Consider the following 18,196-nt stretch of genomic DNA (forward strand, 5'->3'; position numbering starts at 1 on the left):
GGCTTTACACGTCCTACTCTTCACGAGACACCTGAATTAAGGTTGACCCACGTATATACTCCATTGTTAACAGAGGTGGATCGATCTACTTTAATCGAAATCGCTTGCTTACTTGGAGTACTAGCTCCACTACTCTTCGTGAAGTATGAGCAGGAAGGAATGCTTCGTTTTCCAGCTGTAAAAAATCAGCAAACTTACGTACTCGGTACGTGTTGGTCAGGTGAACTCAGCTAAACTTGCGGCCTCGGTTGCCGTGTCCTGTTGACGACCTTTTTTGCAAGCAGCACAAAATGGGCTGGATCGTTTCTCGATCACAACGTGGGCCTGTCGACGCACGTTCCGAGCTAGCTAGGGCCCTGCAACATTGCCACTGCTCCTCAATGTTGCTACGAATGTAATCCCTCACTAAACCTCTACTACGGAACAGGTCATAAAGATGGAAGAAGAAGTTTGGTGATATTTATGTCATCGTTACTATTATTTCTTTTACTTATCAATACTTCAGCGCATGAATCATTTTGCCATACACTTGCAGGAAATTTCAGAGAAAATAACTAAGGCCATCTCCAGCAGTTATCTTAAATTTTCATCATCAAAAATACTATTACAGCATCTCTTATTTTTTCATCTCCAGCAGCTACCCTATTTCCTACCTGTTACTCCTCTTTTTTTTTTCTCCGGTCCCGCTGTCAGCCTTTATAAACAGTACTGTTACAGTGTTGATACAGTACTGATACAGTAATCCGACCGCGTTTTCTTGTTTCGGACCCCCTGTCAGACTAGGTGAACAGAACTACTACAGTAGTTACTACAGTGTTCCGTGTGCTACATTAACTCCGCAAATATGCAGCCCATATTCTCCCTCTTAACATGTAATAGCACTGTAGCGTACTGTAGCACTCGATACCGATTCTGTTGGAGTTGATTTCCAGTGATACAGTACCCACAAGTACTGTAGCACTGGATACAGATCATTTGGAGCACTGCTGGAGTTGGTCTAAGGCGGCTGCAAACAAGAAAACAAAAGCTGGTGGAAAGAAGAAACAGGTTTGAATGTTTGATGTGCAACGGAGCAACAGAAGCTGTGGTGGCGTTCTCACTTGGATTATTAACTACCTGTCGTGACTCATCTTTGTTCAATGTTTTCGTATGTTCCAAGCTAGGTAAATTAGTTGCCTTAGAGAGGAAATATTTGGTGCCAAGTGACAAAACATGTGTCATATTTTAGTTCATCTGTTCGTGCTCATGTGTCGATGCGTGTGCCTCTCTCCTTTTGAGTTCCTGTGCTGCAAATTTTAAGTAAATTTGGTTGCTTTTATGCACTCAGCCAGTGACGGTTCATTTCAGAGACAGATGTTAGTAAGTATCAACACCATTCAAGTGTGGGCATGTACCACGGGTGGCGCTCCGACCGGCCCGTCGCAATCTGCAATGGTGGCTACGTGAAGATGGTCATCTCCAAGCTCTCTTCCCTCTGCAATCCTGCTTGGTTTACATATCATGTATGGATCACACAACAATCATCTAAACAGAATACATTATCCTTGATCCATGAAATGTGTTACTGAAGCAGCTTGTAGAGAAACCAGTTCTCTATTCATATTCGCTAAGCATCCGAAAATCAAACTTCAAGCCCTCGTTAAATGTCCCCCGTATGAGCTGAATTCAGGAACACCGGCAACAGTCACCAATTCAGTCAGTCAACCTGAATGTTACATATTTAGCTCAAAGATTTGCTCTAATAGCTCAGTAAATTTGCAAGTCATTGCTACACAATTCCACCCTGGGCCACGAACACCAGTGGCAGCTCAAGAAGCAGCGCCTCACCTCGATGTAGAGGAACGGGTCGGCGACGAAGTTGCTCGAGTACCCCGCCTCCGTCGCGGACGCGCATGTCAGCACGGGGTTCGCCACCGGCCACGCCGAGCTGTTCCCATCCTGCCCATCAAATCACACGCTAGTAAGCACCTCAAGAGTCAAGCCAACACGCGAAAGGCGCTGCCTTTAAGCTGTGGGCGCGCCGCTCACCAGCTCGATGGGGCGGAGCTCGAGGGGGCTCCGCCGCGAATCGACCCACCGCGGCGGCCGCGAATCCAGCACCCTGGGTCAAGGTGACGAAATGTACGAATGGATACGCTGAACCCTAGGTCACGATGACTAAGGTCATGAATGGGCTCAACGGTATAATCATTCAGATCTCACTATGCACATTATTACTTTCATTTAATTTCTTTTTTTTTTCTAAAAAATATTCTTATACTCCCTATATTACTTCCATATATTTTCTATACTATAATCATTCAGATCTCACTTTGCACATTATTACTTTCATATAATTTCTTTTTTCTAAAAAAATATTCTTATACTCCCTATATTACTTACATATACTTTCTATACTATCTCTGTACAATGAGAAGTATTATAACCGATTTAGATCATCCGATTTAAAAAACAGATAGCCCAAATTACTGTGAGACCATCGTAAAATTTCTTTTTTTTTAGAGCCACTATGTGGGCAATTATATTAGAGAGTGAAAAAATGAATCAATGATGTCTAAGCTTACAGGCTATTAGCCCGAGCCTAAGGCCAGAATATGAGAAATTAAGACAACATATAACCCGAGAGATGGACGGACAATTATGAATTTTCTCGGTTATCTCTAAGAGCTACTAAAGCGCGAGCACATGACATATACCAAGTCATTGCCTCCACTTATATCATATGCAACAATGCGTCTTCCGTGAGCTCTTCCTCAGATCTGAAGATTTCGTTCTTTCCACCACTCTGAAAGAATCAAGATAATCAATGTCTTGATGCCCTTCTACAAGCTTCTCGGTTGTTAGGCGCGTTCATCCCACCAAGCTTCAATGGAGCCCATGCTGGTCCATGAGTTTGGATGCAAAGAAGGTAGATGTATCTACTTTGTTATACGTGACCAAAGTCTTTCAGTGGCCAGGTAGTTGACGAAGATGCACCATGGTCTCTAGGTTATGAATACGTATTGGACAGAAGTATTGGTTCTTGCATTGGCGAAGTTGCAAGCGTTAGGTTGTCCATATTCGGTCTTGGATAGGAACCATGCAAAAAAATTGCCTTTTGGTGGCGCCCATACCTTCCAAATTAGTTTCTTGTATCCTTTGTTCGGAAACTCTGCAAATTGAGCTTTGTATGCCGACCTTGTTGTGTAAGATACATGTGCCGTTAACATTCACATTATTTTGTCCTCCATTGGCTTAAATGCACTTCACTGATCTTGTCCCATAGTTGCACAAATTCTTCAATTAGGTGCGTGGTCAGGTTATGGCGGAGATTACGAATCCAGTTGTTGTCTTGTAAGACGTTTACAACCATCCGATTCTTTCTTATTGAGTTGGAGGACAACGTCGGGGCTATATTTTTTGGAGCCTCCCTGTCCAGTCATCTAGAGCACTAGAACGATGTCTTTCTTCCGTTACCAAGCATGATCTTAATGCATGAGTGGAATAGAGCCTTGTCTCCAGGATCCTATCTACAGCTGAGCTATATTAATACATGAACGTAGCCTCGAAAGCGGTGAGAACACTTCCTATCTGCAGCCTGAACCGACTACAACTCAATCTCTATCTTTATCTCTAACAGACCCCCCTGTAACGCTCAGAGTAATTAGATTACCCAAAACTCCGTGTTTCCACTGTACTTGTCCCATGATCAGTAGCAAGTACACACGGTTACAACAATGATATCACATCCATACATTTTACAAGGTGAATATATTTAATTGGATTAAATTTACAACATTATGACCAATCGGTCTACAATATAAAAGGATATGAAGCGAAAAAATACAATGAAATAGATTCAAATATCTAACGAGTGTGCCACAATCCCGCCTACAGGCAATCGATTGGGAGTTGAATCCTAGAAAGACCCGGTGTTGATATTCCCATGATTTCCTGGCATTATTTTTGAATAACCAACTTTAGGAGGCAAGCTATATGTATTGTAATGATACAATTAATGAAGGTTGAATTGAAGGATGGTCAACATGTATAGTTTTGCATAAATGCGGTGACAATTTGAAAAGTACACATAATAATAGATTCATAACGTACTTTAAAGAGCATAAAATAAATAACAAAGTAAATAAATGAACAACAATAGATTCATGTCTACCACAGACCATGAAGATCGTTTCTCCATCTAGACATACACAAAACTCACACTAGCGCCTACAAGTGAAATCCAACATCCCAAAACAAATAATCTAAACCATGCAGCCTTTCCTAAGGGGCTCTTGATCGCGAGCTCGGCTATTCGAATAGATTTATTATTTTGCAAAGTTTGTACACTTTACCTACACGACATGAACTTTCCTTTGGTGGTACCAGTCGATACCGTACACTCTACACGTTGGGTGTACATAGGGCGTCATGACAAAGCCGTTACACCGATTAATCCTAACCCTTGCTATTCCCAATTAATATTAATCCCTCATTTACTTTTTAAACAAAGTACCCCAGAGACGGTCCCACTAGTCCAAATGGTATTAATTGTTGTGTCGGCAAACTTTGGTCCCACGCATATAACCATGGGAGTCCTTTCGGATACACCCACCTTGTGGATTACCCGCACATACATACCAAACTCCCAAGAAGCAAGGGTAGACTTATCCGGGTTAATAAGCTAGGGCTGTCGTCCATACCGGCATATGTGGTTGTACTGATCTCTTAGTTTCAGGTACAAGGTACCGGTCCTCATACAACATGAGTAGGTCTCCACCTATACATTCTTCTGTGAGACGAAGCTCACCTTCGGACACACATTGACATAAGCCTACCCGAATATGAACAACTCAAGTTTCTCAAACAACGACTTAACTATTTTAACAAATCTTTCCATATCCCAAGCGATAGTATGACAACCAAATAAATTGTCATAGACAGCGGGCTAAGCATTTCTATCGCACCTTAGTCCGGTTCTAACCAAGTGATATTATCATGTCAACCCACAGCCTAGGGTAATAATCATAAGGTTAACAAGTTCAAGGAGAGTTGACATATTGATTCAATTAGGTCATGGCTACTATCCGAATCATCAGTTTTATAATAAATTTTCATAACCAATACATAAAAATAAATTTGAATACTGGGTCCAAAATGATCAAGGGATTGCTTGTCTCTTATCTTTGTGATATTTATGATCTCTATCATTCATCGTTGATCGCACTTACGTACATGCCAAATACTCGATCGATAAATACTAGAAGCACACATAAACTCATCCAATAAAATCGAAAGCAAGGAACACAAAATATTTCTGTATGAAAATAAAGAACATAGTTTTAGATGAATTTTGCAATAAAAATCATGTTAATTGGAGTATGAGTGAAATGTATTTTTATTGTGTAAGGTTACACCAACAAAGATTTTTAGAAGTTAACAATGTGAGACCAAAACATGTGCTAAAATAATGGACAAACTCATCTAACATGCTGGACAACATTTTTCTTATAAAGTACCCTATTTATACATATCATTAGAAATGGATTCAGAGACTTTAGAAAATCCATGATTAAATGGTAAATTAAACAAGATTGATCACATTTAAATCATTAAAAAACTTAATCTGAAATTTTCATGAAAACTTGCATTTTTATACTTTAGTTCTTGGCAAGATAAAGCTGATTTAAATAAACTGAAGCACATTTAATTAATTCATTCATTGTCATAAAGTATTGCATGAATTCTAATATTTTTAACATATAGATTACGATAAAACGAAAGTAACAAACTTAGTTTCATATTTTTCAGAGTTGTATTTATTTTACTACGAATTATACCAATTCCTAGTTATTTTGATCAAAGGATGAACAGTACACAGAAGCTAGACGGACAGGGGCAGCGGTTAGACTGTGGGGCTTGCCGGAGGCATCGCCGGCGAAGGCTCCGACGATGGCTCGACCAGTGTAGGGTACCAAGATGTTCAGTGCGCCATGGGGATCCTCGTGAAGTGACATGCACGGCTCGGAGGTGGTCGGAGCAAGCTCGACGGCGGCAATGGCGACGACAACACGCGGTGTGAAGTTTGCATGAAGCATGCAGATCAGTGCACTCATGTGTGGTTTTTTTGGTTCTCAAATGGATTCATGAGCATGCACAGATGCTCCTGGGATGCACTAGACTCGAGGGTCTACTGGAAGTTCACCATCGAAGGTAGAACTCGGTGGAGATGGCGGTGACAGGAGCTGCGGAGGTCGGTTTGGCCAAGTGATTAGCAGTTGGCTTCCTGAATACCGAGCAACAAGACAGAATCAGAGGTGTCTGGTGATTATCTCTGGGTTTAGCTCGGTTGAGAATACCCACTCGAGCGGCTACGCAAACAGATGGGAATTGCCGGTGACAGGGAGGATGGCCGCGCTCTCGCCAAACGGGGTGAGCTCGTGAACTTAGTATGGTCTAGTGAGGTGAGAGAGAGGAAACGGGAGGCGGGGCACGGTGGTGTCACCACGCCGCACGCTCAGCGCGAGGCCAGCAGGCAGAGCGGAAAGGGAGCAGAGGTGCGCGGGCGTGTAGAGGTGAGCGGATTCGAGCGAGGGGATAAGGATGAGAAGGACAAGCGTATGGGAGGCGGCATGGTCACGGTCGTTGGCTGAGACAAGCACAGGTGGGGAAGAGAGCAGGGCGTGGCGCTCGTCCTTGGCTGACGGCGAGCTTAGGAGCGGTATAGCGAGGAGAACACAGCCGAAGCTTCTCGAGCGTGGTTGTTGGTTGATTTGAGCTGGGCCAAAAGAGAGATAATGGGCTAGGAAGAGAGAATGTATCCCTCAAGATACGCATCTATTTTTAGCTAATAAAATTTTGATTTTCGAAACCTACCAAGACGCGCTCTAAAAATTCTACCAAAATACTATAGACTGTAAAGTATATCAGCTTAAATTTTGATAATTTTTGGCTACACCGAATTTTCTGATACTAGGCATAAAGAAATATGATTTTTGATGCACAGAAAAACTCAAAAAAATGAAAGAAAGAAAATCTCATAAATACATTAACACCAAACAAATCAACCATCACAGATTAAACACACCAAATGATTCTGAAAGAATCAAATTTATACTCTAAAATTTTAAAAAAACTCGATCTCTTGAAAATTAAATATGTAGTCTCGCATTAACAACGATTAATTATCTCAAAAACTACAGCTTATGTTACACCCCCCTCTATTGATCAGGAGACTTTGCTCCATGCAACCTTACAAACTCCCCACCACAATCCTCATTTCCAGCACATAAGAGCTCACGGCGATATTTATCTAGCGCTTTGTAGAATTTTTTTGGTGGTTTGATCGCGGTGAGCAGATAAGTTGGTAGGGAGGAGAGAACTGATTTTACTAAGATCTGTCTTCCGGTCGAAGTTAGGAGTTTTAGCTTCCAACCGGAGAGACGGCGTGCAATCTTATCTAATATAGTTTGAGTTGCACTAGGCGCATGTGTCCTAAAATTGGTGGCAAACCAAGGTATTGCATTGGGAAGTTTGCCACTATTCCAGGGAAGATCTCATTTAGGTCTATATACTGACAGCTAATAGCAGTGATTCCTCTATCCATTTTTGCTGTGTTGTTATTGGTGATCTCTGTTAGCTTACCACTCTGAGCTCAATTGTATAGCAATCCTTCAACCGGACTGAACTGAAGTGTTCATCAGGGGAACCGTGCCTGACCCGACCTGACCAATGCATGCAAGCGGTGATTGTTGCATGCCCAAATCGACTTGCGCCCTTGAAACTAGAAGCAGATGCACTACATGAAAAAATCTTAAAAATGACGGATCATAATAGTTATGGATGACGGTGCTATACTTATCACCTCAAACATGTCACTGATGATAAACCATAAGTGATGGGTAAGGACCCGCTACCAAGAATATTATTGATGATGGGTTAAAACTTAATCCGTCACTTATTAAGGTCATAAATGACGGACACAGTTATGAGTGACGAACATTTTTTCTGTTTTTTGACACGAAAAAAGTTAAAAAAATATTGTTTTTCATCCGAGAGCCACCTAATACAACAGGGCCCATCGCATATGCCCAATCCACATTATTTTCAAATATATTTTGATCTTTATATTTCGTGGGACTTGAACCCGCGCCCAGGGGCTCGCGTGCAACTTCCCTACCACCTCAGCTATCACATGCTTGTGATAGAAACCAGATATGATATCCTTTTAACATTTACATCAAACTTGAGTAAAATTGTACAATAATTCCTATTCTAATGCTGTTGAGGTGAGAAAAATAAAAGAAAAATAAATTTTTTTAGCATCATATACATATATATTCCCGATGTTGTATATTATATATATATAAAGATACCCTTGATAAATAGAGAAAAATAACATAGAATACATATATATATATATATATGAGTATATGTTCATACTACTATACATATATATACATACATGACATAAATCAGGAGTACATGTACTTTTACACCACATGAAATGATATCTCTATATATTGATCATGTACATCTATAAAAATAACCATAAATGTTGTCTATATATATCTATATAAAACTAAATATATGAATACCTAGGGGTATATATACACACAATACATAAAATGATAGCTCTATGTATTGATCAAGTCATTGGTGACGGGTCACAACTTATCCGTCACTAATTACTGTTTAGAAAGGCCCATCACTGATGAATCGGATGGTTGTAAACGTCTTACAAGACAACAACTGGATTCGTGATCTCCGCCATAAGCTGATCACGCACCTAATTGAAGAATTTGTACAACTATGGGTTAGTATCAAATTGTGACCCGTCACCGATAACTTGCAAGGATGACCTATTACTTATGAGTCATAATAGGTGACGATCACAACTACGACTCGTCACCTATGACTGACCTAAGATGATCTGTCATTTATGATAAGTCATAAATGACGGGTTACAACTATAACCCATCACTTTTATTATCAGTGACGAATTATATTACGACTCATTACTTATTTTCTGTGTCTTTTGCCTGTATTTCACGTAGTGATGGACAACTACTTGTCTGCAGCTAATATATACTGAGTATAATATGTGCATGCATGCTTAATTTTTGTTCAAGAGCAGCTAATAGCCAGATAAGGCCAACTCCAGCAGAGCCTCTAAATTTTCAGATTCGGTGGTACAGTGTTTTTACGGGGGTACCGTAGCAGTGCTACAGTGTTACGAGGAGGAGCGCACACTGTAGCAGTGCTGTTCACAGCTTGCAGTGGGTCGGGAGAGGAAACACCGTCGGCACTGTAGCAGTACTGTTCACAGAGCTGACAGCGGTATCGGAGAGAGAAAAAGAGGGGTAGAAGGTAGAAAATACGGTAGCTGCTGAAGATAAAAAATAAGAGATACTGTAATAGTATTTTTAGATAAAAATTTAAGATAACTACTGAAAATGATTAAAAAGAAAGCCTGCACTTGCTCTAGTTTTGCTTCTGAGAATTGATGAATGGTTGACGCTAGCTACCTAGTCTATGGATTGTGGTAGCTTAGCCGACCTGCGCGCTGCAAGTAGCGCAAGTAGGAAGAAGACCGTAGCCAACCTGCGGCAAGTAGGAAGAGGTATCGTAGCATGGAGAAAAGAAAACTAGGCATGCACATGCATGCTATGGTACGCTCTATACAATTGATATACATGTAGCAGAATGCATGGGCATGCATGGCAGTGCTGGGATTACCACAAGTGTTAGGTCCTATTTGTTTTCTCCATAAATACTGAATTATGTATTGTATAAATTTATTTTGAGTGAATTGTAGATTATATTATAATTCAGTTATATATTCGTAAAATTTACTTTCAGAATCTGACTGTTTATTTACAAAATTTACAATCTACGATCCATAATACAGGACAAACGAATAGGACCTTAGTTGTTTATGATGTCGCTTATACAGATCTGTTCACTCTACTGCACGTCGAAGAGAAAGGCATGCATTTGCTGAGCCGGGACTCAAGGGAGGCTCCTTCGATTCCTACCTCTAATGTCAACGTCAACGAATGAATTGAATCTGCAGCATGCAGCAGCTAGCACCGGTGAATGGAGGCCAACCGGCCGGCCCCCAGCTCGATCGATCAGGCTACCTCTGCATGCATGGACAGCATTATATAAGGTTGAGCAGCTGTGGCTGTGAGATCACCAGCGGAGCTAGCTCTACAAGAAAATTAACCAGCTAGCAGTTTCAAGCTAGCTTAGCCCTGGTCCATCGAAAAATCGACTAGCTAGAGCGATCGATACATGGCGATGCTGCGTTTGAGCTTGGTCATGCTGTGCTTGGCGGCGTTCGCCGTCGTGCAGTCCGGTTCACAGCCGGACAAGAGCTTGACGCTCGTGACGTCCCAGCGCAACACGCGGCTCAGCTGCACCAACACCAAGACGAACAAGACCACTTGCCAGGCCACCTGCAACAACCGATGCCCTCACAAGTGCCTCATCCAGTGCCCCAGCTGCAAGACATTCTGCCGTGAGTAATTAATCGAAGTCAACAAAGATCGATATGATCGATCGATCCAGTTTTCTCATCTCATGATCAATTTCATATATATATATGTATGTGCTCATGCATGCATTAATATTAATATTCAGTGTGTGACTTCTACCCCGGCGTGTCCTGCGGCGACCCGCGCTTCACCGGAGCCGACGGCAACAACTTCTACTTCCACGGCAAGAAGGACCAGGATTTCTGCATCGTCTCCGACGCCGACCTCCACGTCAACGCCCACTTCATCGGCAAGCGCAACCCCGCCATGAACCGCGACTTCACCTGGATCCAGGCGCTCGGCATCCTTTTCTCCCACCACCGTCTCCACGTCGGCGCCGTCAAGACCGTCAAGTGGAACGCTGCCTCTGACCATCTCAGCATCATGTTCGACGACGAGGACATCACCCTGCCCGCCTTCGTCGGCGCCAGGTGGGCGCCGGCCACCGTGCCGACGCTGTCCATCACGAGGACGGCGCAGGTGAACACCGTGGTGGTGGAGCTCAAGGGCGTGTTCCGCATCATGGCCAACGTGGTGCCCATCACGGCGGAGGACTCGCGGATCCACAACTACGGCGTCACGGAGGACGACAGCCTCGCGCACCTCGACCTCGGCTTCAAGTTTTACGACCTCACCGACGACGTGCACGGTGTGCTCGGCCAGACATACCGCGCCGACTACGTCAATAAACTCGACGTCACGTCAAAAATGCCGGTCATGGGAGGCGCGCCGGACTACCTGTCCTCCGACTTGTTCTCGACGGACTGTGCCGTCGCACGGTTTGGCCGCCGCCGCAGCGGCATTGCGATGGTCACCGACGAGGAATAAGTCTAGATCGATCTATCATGTACGTACGACGTCGTGCAGCTGGCATTATATTTGCACGTACAGGAATAACAACTATATACAACACCGATACCGATACATGCAACGTATATAAACTATGTGCGTGTGTGTTGGATATTAATTAATTTATCGATCCATGACGATTTGAGAAAACAAAAATTAATAAAGGAGTAAACATGTATGGGTTGATAGTGGTTCTTTTTTTTTCCCCCTCTCTCGAATGGGTTGGTAACTTAATTGGTATTACTGCTTTTGACTGCACGTAATTTCAGATATGAACTTTATTTGTGAGATACCAGCTTCAGTTCCTATATATTTAGACCATCAAAATAGTTCTGTTCGATAAGAGTTGTGTTTATTTACTTGGTATCTCTTTTGTTAAGATTCCAATTGAAAATTTTATATGGATATTAATTATTCTCAGTAGTTTCAGATAACGAACTGTCTAATTTACAGTAAATTTCAGATAACGAACGCTCAGTAATTCATATCGATGCTATTCTCAGCAAAGCTCATCCGCACTTCTCCCTCCTTCCGCCGTATGTTGGAGATGGCCTACCTTGCCTCCTCCTCCTCCTCGCCGCTGGCTTCGAACCCTACCCCCCACGCCCGCTCTCCTCCGCCGCCTCAAAGGGAAAGGGGGCGAGGGAAGGTGGTGACTGTGATGGGCGCGGCGGCAAGTCGCGGCTGGCCGTCGACCTCGCGGGCCACGCACCTGGTGCTGTTACAAGTTTCAGTGCTGCTGCTGCTACAAGTTTCAGTGCTCTAGTTGGTCTGCTCATGTTCAGTGGCTACTTGCTTCTTCTTCTTCTTTTGGGACTAGTGGCTACTCGCTTAGATGACCTGTGAAATTCTTCTTTCCTTCTGGGCACAGATTATACAGGACATATTGGATTGCGGTGGCCTCCCTGTTATTGTCGGCGGTACAAACTTCTACATCCAGGTTCATATTTTGATGCGATGTCGATTCCCGAATTCTTGGGGTCAATTTATTTAAAAAATGATTGCAGTACCTGATTTGCCGTCGTTTTTATCCTTGCGATATATCTTAGGCTCTTGTTAGCCTGTTCCTATTTGATGATATGGCAGAAGATATGTACGACTGTACTTTGAGTGATCACCGTGATGACATAGGTGAACAATCGAATTGCGTTAAATGTTTCTCGTGTTTGGCATGTGTACCTCAATGTCCTACGGCGTCCGACCCGTTCATATTCTGTGCTAATCAGGCCTTGCCAATGATGATGTAGGCAGTGGGTATGAATGCTTCAAGGGGATTGATCCTGTTGCAGCGCAAAGGATTTATCCAAACAACCTTATATCATCTCTGATCATATTTTCTTTATTTCTTTTCCTTCCTAATTTTTCTCTCGCTTCTCATACTATTTATTTTCTCTTATCTCCAACAACTTCTTTTCGAAGATATTCATGAAGTGAAAAAAGAGATAATCTCATAGTGGAGGGAATAGGAGAGAGAATCACTTTGTGAAGTAAACCACAAAGAAAAGCCGTTAAAGCGTTGAACTGAATAAGAATCATTTCGCGAAGGGAATATACTGTGTACATTCGAAAAGGAACGATGTTGCCCAATTCCCCCATTCTACCATTTTAGGTTTCTTTTCTGCGGTGTTCCGGTTCGTAAGATATTGCTCGCTTTGTGTAACTCCGTCGTGTATTGTACAGATAAAACGCTACCTTGAGTTTTATGCAACAAAAGGTGCCCTACCAAGTGATCTGTTCCAAGGAGAGGCTGCAGAGGTGAGGATATTTAGCTGTTTATTTCGATTAGTTGCTTAATATAATCTGGTCACTGCTTTTATCAAATCTGTAGGGGCCCTAGTGAAATGTTTAAGGCTTGTGTTTCACGTTATCTTGTTCTCAGGTGTACACATGCTCAAATGTCCACTTTATGTTATAATGTCAACCATTATCTTCCTCTACAACTCGTTTTTTTCTGCACGAGTATGAACTTCCTGTTATTGTGTGTTCTATTTTGTCCTAACTGAGATAATTTGTTATGTCAGGACAGAATTGGGGTCGGTCTAATCACTCCAGATTTGACTGCTGTTTCCTGTGGGTAGATGCTGATCTTCATGTTCTGGATAGTTATGTCGACCAAAGAGTCGATTGCGTGATGGATGCTGGGTTGCTGGATGAAGTATGCAATATATATGATCCAGATGCTGTTTATACCCAAGGACTGCGGCAGGCCATCGGGGTTCGTGATTTTGATGAGTTTTTCAGATTATATTTAACAAGAACGGAATCCAACGAGAATGAGATGGCTTTTTCGACAACTATGTTAAATATACATGATGATCAACTTAAGAGCTTGTTGGATGAAGCTGTTTCCCAGCTAAAGGCAAACACTCGTAGACTTTTTTTCCTTCTCAAATACGTTGGAGAGCTGCATATTTTTGTATTAAATAGAAGAACAAAGTACCTTTACAACGGCTGCAGTCCGGTCTAAAGATAACCTTACAAAATTAAGGAGCTATTACATGAAAGGAATATCATATGAAAACAAACAATAGTGTTAACTACATCACCGAATCATGCATATGCAACCTCTCCATGAGGACGACCAGGTTCTTGGCCCCCGCAACACATCAGCTTGCCGCCTCATCCTCGATCGCAGCCACCAACTGATCCGAGGAGGCGCGTTTGCCGTTGAAGCAGATGTCATTACGCGACAACCAAATACGCCTGGAGGTGAGCAGGAGTAGAGAGTCTAAGCCTTTTCGGAAAACAACGGCCACCCTATTCCTAATAAACAGCCACCAGTCAAGAAAGGGTAGCCCTCCTGCATGGACTTGGGTACCCAAAACCCGCCACCAAATCTCCCTAGCTAGGACACAATGGATGAGTACACAATCAATTGTCTCCTGATGTTGAAAGCAGTGCGAGTACAAATCGTCCGACATCAAACCATGTTTCTTCCTATGTACCGCCGTCCACAAGCGGTCATGGAGGACTAACCACGCGAAGAACTTAACTTTGTATGGCGCCCATGTTTTCCACAGCAATGAAACGCCAACGAAACGAATGGATCCATGGAGCATTGCTTGGTATGTAGACCTGGCTGAGTAGGCGCCATCAGAGCTCCTCCTCCAAACCGCACGATCTTGATCGCCGTTTAGGTGGGTATGCTAGAGCCTCGACTAGAGGTGCAAATACTGGATGATGGCGGCAACAGAAAGCTGGCCAGTTATGTCCCTGATCCAATGACGATCCTGCAATGCCTGATTGACTGACCGCATGTTTAAGCAAGAAGGAGCGACACACTTGATGAGGTCCGGTCCGATGGAGTGAATGGAACAACCGTCTATCCGAGAATCTCTCCAAAACAACATGGAGCACCCATCACCGACTTCGAATTGGACGGAAGCATCGAAGAGGGTGATGACCACCTGCTCATGTCGTAAGGGAAGGGTAGCCCACGGCTTAGATGGCACGCTTCTCTGCCACCAGAGCCATCGTGAACGCAAGAAAAAGCCGTCAATGCGGAGATCCTAGATCCCCAACCCGCCGAATTTGATTGGGTTACAGACTTTCTGCCAAGCAATGGCACTTTGGCCCCTAGGCATGACTTTATCACCGGTCCATAAGAAAGCCTTGCGAATCTTGTCGATCTCCTTGATTATCCATGGCGGAACAGTGATAGACATGAGCGTATGTAACGGGGCCGCAAAGAGAACTGTCTTCACTAGGGTGACGCGACTGGCTCTGGACACAAGCTTGGCCTGCCACACCAGAAGCTTGGAAGCCACTTTGTCTACCAACGGCTGGAGGTGATGCTTGCGAAGTCATCCGGTCGTGAGGGGCATCCCGATGTATTGGATGGGAAAGGATTCTCGTTCTCAAGGCAAGTGCTCGTTGATAGTTGTGATCTCAGCATCAGAACAACATATGGGAATGATTGCACATTTGCTAAGATTAGTTCTTAAGCCCGAGGCCGATCCGAAGAAATTGAGAATGTTAAGGTGGGCGTGGATGTCTTGCGGAGTTGGAGAGAGGAAGATGATCGTGTAATCGGTGTAGAGAGAGCAACGATGCACAACGAAACGGTGTCCCATGGAGTCGAGAAAATTAGTGTCCGCCGCCTTGGTTATGATTCTGTTGAGGATGTCCATGACCAAAACAAAGATAAAAGGGGAGAGGGAGTCCCCTTGGCGTAGGCCACGCGCATGATTAATGGTCGGCCAGAATTGAGTAGAACCCGAGTTGAAGAAGAACCCAGCAGCCCTTCAATCCAACTGTACCAACGGCTTCCGAAGCCCTAAGCATGTAGGACTTCCAAGAGGAAAGCCCAGCTGACAGAATCGAAGGCTTTAGATATGTCTCTAACTTGAGTAAAATCTTAGGCCTTTTTTATCTCTTGAGCAATCTAACAGTGGAGTGAACAAGTTTGTAGTTCTCATGAATAGATCTTTCGAAAATGAACGCGCTCTAACTATCAGAGATGAGCGAGTTTAACTTGGGGGCTAGCCGGAGTGCCATGACTTTGGAGATGAGCTTGCCCACACTATGGACAAGGCTAATCGGCCTGAAATCAGTCGGTGAGGTTGCCCCGAGCTTCTTTGGCAGCAGGGTGATCAGAGCATTGTTCAACAGGCTTAACCCACGACAATCTCCGATGCATAATGTACCAATGCAAAGAGTGACATCAATCTTGATGATTGGCCATGCAATGTGGTAGAACTCCGCCGTGAAACTATCGGGCCCTGGGGCCTTATTGAGCGGTAACCTCAAGATGCCCTGGAAAATCTCCTCCTCGCAGAAAGAAGCATCCAAGGATCGTAAGTCAAGAGCAGAGATTCCAAGGCCAAGCAAATTGATGGAGTGATCTCTTATTTGTGCGACACCGAGAGTAGAGGTGAAATGATCAAGCAGCTTTGCCTCCATCTCCTTATGCGAGGACACCGGGCCTTCAGTTGCAAATAAAGAAGAGATGGTGTTCTTTTGTGCGCAGAATTTGGTGAAGGAATGGAATAGCATGGTGTTAGCGTCCCCATCCTTAATCTAAGATAACCTTGAGCGGTATCTCACAATTGTGCGCTACAATGACGCAAGTCCCATGTAGAGAAATTTGAGGTGTTTTCTCAACTTAGCCTCCACAGAAGAAAGAGATCTGCCATCATGTGCACAGTCAAACATGGAGGTGTGTGCACAGTCAAACATGGAGATCACCTCCCTGGCGATTAGCAACTGCTCATTAATATTGCCAATATGCAGACTACTCCATCATTGAAGGGCCTTGGCAGTGCGTCTGAGCAGGATGTCAAGCCGAATGAGAAGGGGTTTGTTGATTTCATCTAACGACAGCGCCCAACCACTCTTGATAGCATCTAAAAACCCTGGCATCTTGGTCCAAAAGGCTTAGAAGTGGAAACGACGTCGATGCTGGGACAGGACCGAAGATAACAGCAATATGGGGCAGTGATCGGAGCATTCAGTGGACAAGGCTTGAAGCATGCAGTCTGGGGAAAGCAGCATCCCATTTAGATGATGCCAAAGCTCTATCGAGCCTAACAAGAGTGGGCGATGACCGTTCGTTAGACCATGTATACCGCCGTCCCAACAGGTGAAGGTCCTTGAGCTCATGGTTTGTGATGAAGCGCCAAAATCTTGCAATGTCCCACCTGTTCATATTAGCATTGTTCTTATCTCCTGCGACTGAGATCATGTTGAAGTCACCAATGATTAACCACGGAACTGGCATTATGTGGGAAAACGTCCAAACAATATTTTAATTAATCACCAGGAGGATTATTATCCATAATCATAACCTCGATGATTAACCAGAATATTTATTCCGGTAGTCCCGGCACATGTTTTGTGCCCAGGATCGGAACACATGCCTTTCAACATGTACATCACAACATAGCTTAATAAAGAGCGAGTAATAAACATTTATATTACAAGTATTAATCATGTAACTGATTTTAACAATTTACAACAAAAGCGAATTAGGAGGAGACAAAACCCCTCAACTCCTAACCACAAAAGAACTACACAGCGAAAAGATAAACTTATGAACAACAAAAGAGGATAGCACCACATGCTCTTAGACACCGTCTCAAAACGCCACCTTCAGAGTAGGATGAACTACTCTTACTTGCCACCCTGATCGGCAGGCACGAAGTAGCCAAAAACAACCTCTTCTCCAGCAACAGGAGTACTTGAAAGCGCAGGCATGAGTACGAAAGTGCTCGCAAGACTTAAACCATATAGAACCCATATACATAGCTCGACTCCAAGGATTATGCATTGATCATTAGCAAGGATGAACCACCGATTAAGTAAAACATGAGCACTAAGAATCCTATACATATGTGTGAGCGACTGAAACTTAACCAAAACATATGAAAACTATCCTGCAACTAACAACTGAACAACAGTAATTGTAAGCAACATGTATATCAATAAGTAACAAGTACCAACATCACCAACTCCCACATACTGAACCACAAACCATATTCAGAACTCTACGACCGATGCAGATGGACATAAGCATGCTCATGATCGAGAGCGCGACAGTTCAAACTGTTTATACACCCTGCAGGGGATACTCCTGGACCCACACGACACAAGGACCATACGGCTTGTGCCATCAGCCAAAGTGCACACAAGGGGTACTCGTGATAACCTTTTCCAACCAGCCCCAACTGTTTGGATCATGCATCGCTCGGCGCGGCGGTACTAGAACTACTACTGGAGCAAACTAGTACCGCTACAAGTCCGCCCGCTCACACCGTCGATATCCAAGCCCAAAAAGCTACATCTGTGAAGGTATTCGGCTAGCCTTACCATTAGATCGACATGTGTTGAGT

General features: G+C 43.6%; 2 protein-coding genes across 2 annotated transcripts; both read left to right on the plus strand.

Moving 5' to 3' along the window:
• Nucleotides 1-10,219: 10,219 nt before the first annotated feature.
• LOC133891164 (uncharacterized) lies at nt 10,220-11,567 on the plus strand. The gene is made up of 2 exons (XM_062331886.1): nt 10,220-10,501; nt 10,624-11,567. The coding sequence occupies exons 1-2, from the start codon at nt 10,276-10,278 to the stop codon at nt 11,343-11,345; spliced, it is 948 nt and encodes a 315-aa protein (XP_062187870.1). The 5' UTR covers nt 10,220-10,275; the 3' UTR covers nt 11,346-11,567.
• Nucleotides 11,568-11,913: 346 nt separating this feature from the next.
• Nucleotides 11,914-13,833, plus strand: LOC133886561 (tRNA dimethylallyltransferase 2-like). The gene is given in 7 exon segments (XM_062326228.1): nt 11,914-12,034; nt 12,037-12,202; nt 12,204-12,306; nt 12,416-12,497; nt 12,593-12,677; nt 13,037-13,121; nt 13,393-13,833. Coding segments are annotated over 7 exon segments (1,083 nt in total).
• Nucleotides 13,834-18,196: the final 4,363 nt, after the last annotated feature.

This window comes from Phragmites australis, chromosome 1 (assembly GCF_958298935.1).
Source record: "Phragmites australis chromosome 1, lpPhrAust1.1, whole genome shotgun sequence".
NCBI lineage: Eukaryota > Viridiplantae > Streptophyta > Magnoliopsida > Poales > Poaceae > Phragmites > Phragmites australis.